This window comes from Pterocles gutturalis, unplaced genomic scaffold, assembly GCF_000699245.1.
Source record: "Pterocles gutturalis isolate BGI_N339 unplaced genomic scaffold, ASM69924v1 scaffold14251, whole genome shotgun sequence".
Lineage (NCBI taxonomy): Eukaryota > Metazoa > Chordata > Aves > Pterocliformes > Pteroclidae > Pterocles > Pterocles gutturalis.
In genome coordinates this window covers 1,433-6,140 of record NW_010100560.1, presented here as the reverse complement: position 1 = coordinate 6,140, position 4,708 = coordinate 1,433, and the positions used below count along the sequence as shown (strand labels likewise).

The 4,708-nt window shown below is 45.1% G+C and overlaps 1 protein-coding gene across 1 annotated transcript; it reads left to right on the top strand.

Annotated features, from left to right (window-relative positions):
- Window positions 1-282: 282 nt before the first annotated feature.
- On the top strand, window positions 283-4,274 carry SNRPC (small nuclear ribonucleoprotein polypeptide C; the record flags this gene model as incomplete). Its single annotated transcript, XM_010080355.1, has 5 exons — window positions 283-325; window positions 782-890; window positions 1,986-2,075; window positions 2,633-2,737; window positions 3,956-4,274. Coding segments are annotated over 5 exons (472 nt in total), but the record flags the coding sequence as incomplete, so codon positions are not given.
- Between the last annotated feature and the right edge of the window lie 434 nt (window positions 4,275-4,708).

Genomic DNA, 4,708 nt, shown 5'->3' with positions numbered 1-4,708 from the left:
GTGGTGGGTGGCTCCCGGTTGTTGAGGCCTTGGGAGGCCTGGAGAGAGGAGGGAAGGGGGGTGCTGGGTGTCCTGGGATGTCCCTGGGGCGCTGGGTGTCCAAGGCTGTGGGGTGTCCTGGGGTGTCCCCAGGGTGCTGGCAGGCCGAGCGCTGGGTGGTTGGTTGTTCAGTGCAGCAGCAGCTCTTCCTCCAGCCACCCCGGGTGCACCATGGAGTTGTTGTGTTTTAACACTCACGGTGCAAAGTGGTTTCTCAATAACAAAAAAGTTTCCCCTCTTCAGGTTTTATTGTGATTACTGTGACACGTACCTCACCCATGACTCGGTAAGTACTGACTCTTCAGTATTGATTCCTTCTCCTTATCAAGTGCATGAAAATGAAGCTTACATAGCCTAAAGCCAGTTTACTTGAAAAGTCATGATGTCCTGCTGATTTGATTTCTTTCCTCTCCTACTTCTTTGCAAAAAAGAAGTGAGAGCAGGAGGAGTTTGTATGTCAGTGGTGTTCACCAGCCAAGGGCAGCCAACACTTGTGGCTATCTATGAGGGTTGTGGTGAGTTAGTAGGAGACAGCTTGCTGGGTGTTAGGGCAGCCTCTTTTACCTAAACCCGGCTCTCAACACTTATATGTAAAGGTTTTGCGCATCATCTATCCTCTGACTGGGTGCAGAAGCCAACCTCTTTTATACTGCTGAATTGTATATGTTTATACAACAGTTCCCAGTAAATCTTGGGTTTGTGGGATGGTGTGTAAACTTTGTGTTTACATGCTCTTTCTCAGCCCTCCGTGAGAAAAACCCACTGCAGCGGCCGAAAACACAAAGAAAATGTGAAAGACTACTATCAAAAATGGATGGAGGAACAAGCTCAGAGCCTGATTGACAAAACAAGTAAGGCTAATCCTTCTGTGACTCCAGATTACTCACCCGTTACTCCCCCTCTCTTTCCTCTTGCTGCTTTTCTTCTGTTCTTCTATGTTGATTCTTCCTAAATTCCTTGGTGAGTCTTTGCCTGTAAATCATGAGCAAAAACTTCACTTAGAACCTGAATCTTGAACTTCTCAGTGTGGCCTTCCATATGAGAGACCGAGGGCTCTGCCTGAGGGGTTGTTGTAGGCGGGTGTTAACTGCTCTGTTCTGGTTGAGGGAGTTGTAGATACCATCGCCTTTAGCACTGCTGTGGTCTCGTACAATGTCACACTTTTGCTTTTTGGTAGTAGCATGTTTATGTAAAGAGAATGAATTAGAAATCCAAAAGATAGGAAAATGGACATTAAAATGTATGGACTTTTACATTTTTAAAAATGCTGTAGTTGCTTGACCTCAGTTCTCTAGGCGTATAGATTTTTTTCCCCTCTCTTGCTATGAAAGGCTTGAATAAATAGTGTTTCCTCTGTCAGTTTATAGGGTTCTTGTCCTCTGAATGCTGGTTCTTTTCTCTGTGAAAAGAAATACACATGCTAGGTTAACTTTATAGCAACTTTCTTTAGATGCTTCCAACTTTCACATCTTTTGCCTTCCTTCTAGTTGATTCCAATCTTTTGAATTTCTTCTTTTCCCTTTCACATAAAATGTTTTTCACGCTTTTTGTCACCTACCTGAGTCCCTGCCCTATTACCGTTTTCAAAACAGCATGTCTTAACCCAGTGATCCCAGGTGAAAGCTGCGGCTGTGAATCACATGATGTATTTTCTCTACCACCCGCCTTCCTGTTAGGTGTGTGAAATTCATCAAGGAGCCCTCTAGTCTCAGCTGGAGTAATTAATGTAATGATTATCTTCAAGAATATCAGGTCTTTCCGCCGTGACAAGCAGCATAAACCAGGGATTTGTTCCAGAGTTAGAACAACCGAGTGTGCAGCATGACGTGAAGTATGCTCTGACCGCGTGGCATGAGAAGGAAGATTGACACAGGAGCCTAGTAACTGGTTTTTCTCCTGGGATTCTTTCTTTCCTTTTTTTTTTTTTCTTTTCCCCACCAATGTAGCGGCTGCATTCCAGCAAGGGAAAATCCCACCGACGCCATTCTCGGCACCACCTCCCGGAGGAGCCATGATACCACCTCCTCCCAGCATCCGTAAGTCTGAACTGGGCAGTCCTTGGACGGGGATGGCAGATCTCGTGAGCTGTGTTGCATGTTCCCTGGACTTGTGAAGAAAAGTCCTTTTAGCTTGAAATCAAGCTAAGACATTCTGAGCTTGTGAACACCAAAATGTAAGAGAATGCTTTGTGATAATGTTTCAGCAACCATCTTAATCTTTAGTCTGTCTTATTTTAGTCACGTTGAGTACATTGATAGGAACATGTGCCATGTAGATTGCTTCACTGAAACTTCCAGCATGTTTGGTTTTTGTTTTTTTTAATAGAGTAGGATTGATAACCACCTTCTGCACTTCAGCTGGCAAGTGGCTGAGATCCCTTTCCTCTTAGAGTTGGAGATAATGGCTAGTGTCTGTCCCCGATTCACTTTTGGCACCTGAAGTCAAGAGTTGAAACTGAAGGCAGGCACTTATGAAGCAGTCTAAGACACCTTAATTACCAAAAATGTCCTGCAGAGTTTAATAACTGCTCTGCATGGCACATCGATGAATGTGAAAGCAGCCGGGCATGTAACCAACCTGTGTCTGTGTTCAGCTGGCCCCCCGCGGCCCGGCATGATGCCGGCCCCTCACATGGGTGGACCGCCGATGATGCCGATGATGGGCCCACCGCCGCCCGGAATGATGCCGGTTGGACCCGGTAAGTCTGGAAAGCGGAAAATGCTCTGGAACTGCGGTGCCGCGTGGTCTGGTGTGCAGGGTGTTTGGGTTCTATTTTCTGTCTCACTGGGCAATCGAGAGCTGTGAAAGTAACTTGTTGGAAAACGTGAAGCAGCTGCAGTACTCGGGGTGCTGGCTGCAGTGACACGCCCCAGCTCACAGCTTCTGTCACTTTGGACGTCGTATTGGACGCAGAGTGGGTGGGCAGCCCCACGTGTTGAGCTGTGGAAGTATTTCAGTTTGCATATACTATGTGTGCACGTTTGCTGGTCCGTTCTCTCTGCGTGGTGAGACATAAAACAGTCTTAGAACTGCTAATTAAAGTTCATTTGCTACCTCTGAGGTTACTCGCTAGTACAACTGAAATTATTGCTCTGGTAAACCGAAGCTTTTGTACCTCTAGTCTTGGCATTGCAGTCTTTCATTGTTCAGGAATTCAGTGTTTGTGATGCACAAGGGATACATTTCAGCACTAAATGAATTTTATTGTTTAAAATGTCTCAAGATAATGTGTTCCAGAGAAACGATGTGATATTAAAAGTTTTTTCTCTGAATTATAAAGGCAGACTACAATGTCTTAATCCATTCTGCTTTTGAGCTTACTGGCATTTGAAGAATTCTCAGAGGACATCTTACTGAAGCAGTTACTGGAACAAATCGGAAGGAATACACATATGCATACTGAAAGTAGTAAAGTGTCTTTGCCATTATTGTCTTGCTGGTAGAAACTGTTCTTTAAGTGTTTTTTTTAAAGGCACAAAATACTTGCAGAATCTGTGATATTAGGCAGCATAGTGGCTTCCTGAAATAAATGGAGAAGTTGGATGGAAACTCTTCCTTCAGTGCTTTTCAGCAGAGCACCTGCTTTTCTTTGGTAATGCTGTTACCCAGCTTTTTCCAGAGGAACTTTCCAATTCAGTAATTAAGCTAATGTCTCTTTTGAGTGGTTGGAAGTAGTTTATCAGTGAATATTGTCAGAAGTGGGCATGTACCCAGGAACTTTTCTTCGTCTGCTAGTGGCTGATACCCTTCAGCGAAGTGTCGCCCATCTCGGCCAGCTGCCAGATCAGAGCTTACAGACGTGTGAAACGAAAGTTCCCTGGAGGGTGGGGGAGAGGACCTGCGCCCTGTGTTGATGTGACTCGGCAGTTGCTACTCCCAGGAGCTCTTCTCTAACATCCTCTCGTTCCCTTTGTAGCTCCAGGGATGCGGCCACCGATGGGAGGACACATGCCCATGATGCCAGGGCCCCCGATGATGAGACCTCCCTCCAGACCCATGATGGTGCCAACCAGGCCGGGAATGACCCGTCCAGACAGATAAAGGTGGAAATGGAGCTACCTTTTATTTTTCGTATTATGATCTTCCGTATGATAAAATCCCACAGACTGTTGCCCCTTGGATTTTGTATCAAAACAGTGCGTAGAGGAGATCAGCTTTTACTTCAAGAGTGCAGACGGTTTGACCTAGATGCCACTGGACTGATGCTTTTGTACCTGGTCTGAGGTTTTTTTGTTCATGCTCCCCCCCTTCCTATTGAATCGAAAAACACAACAATAAAACATTGATGCTAGTTTACATACGGAGAATCTGAGCCTCACTCTGTGTGTGGTTTTTCACCCTGGCAGAGAGAGATGTTACACTTTCTTTGTTCCCTCTCTATCTGTCTTGCACAGAATATTTCTCCTTGGTCCTTGGGTAGTCTCTCTTTCATGTCACACCCCTCGAGAGATGTATTCCAATCTGCATTTTGAGTTCTTGTTTTAAAACAAGTTTGTTTGTTTTTAATTAAAAAAAAAGTGACATTGGAAAAGACTGCAGTGATATCTGGGGAGACTACAACATTGACTTCACCAGCACAAAGTGGGATGAATTTAATCAAGTGGTGATTCTCCACTGAGGGAAGCAAAGAGACGGTGCTAAAAGGCTGCTTCTCACAGCAATTATTTTG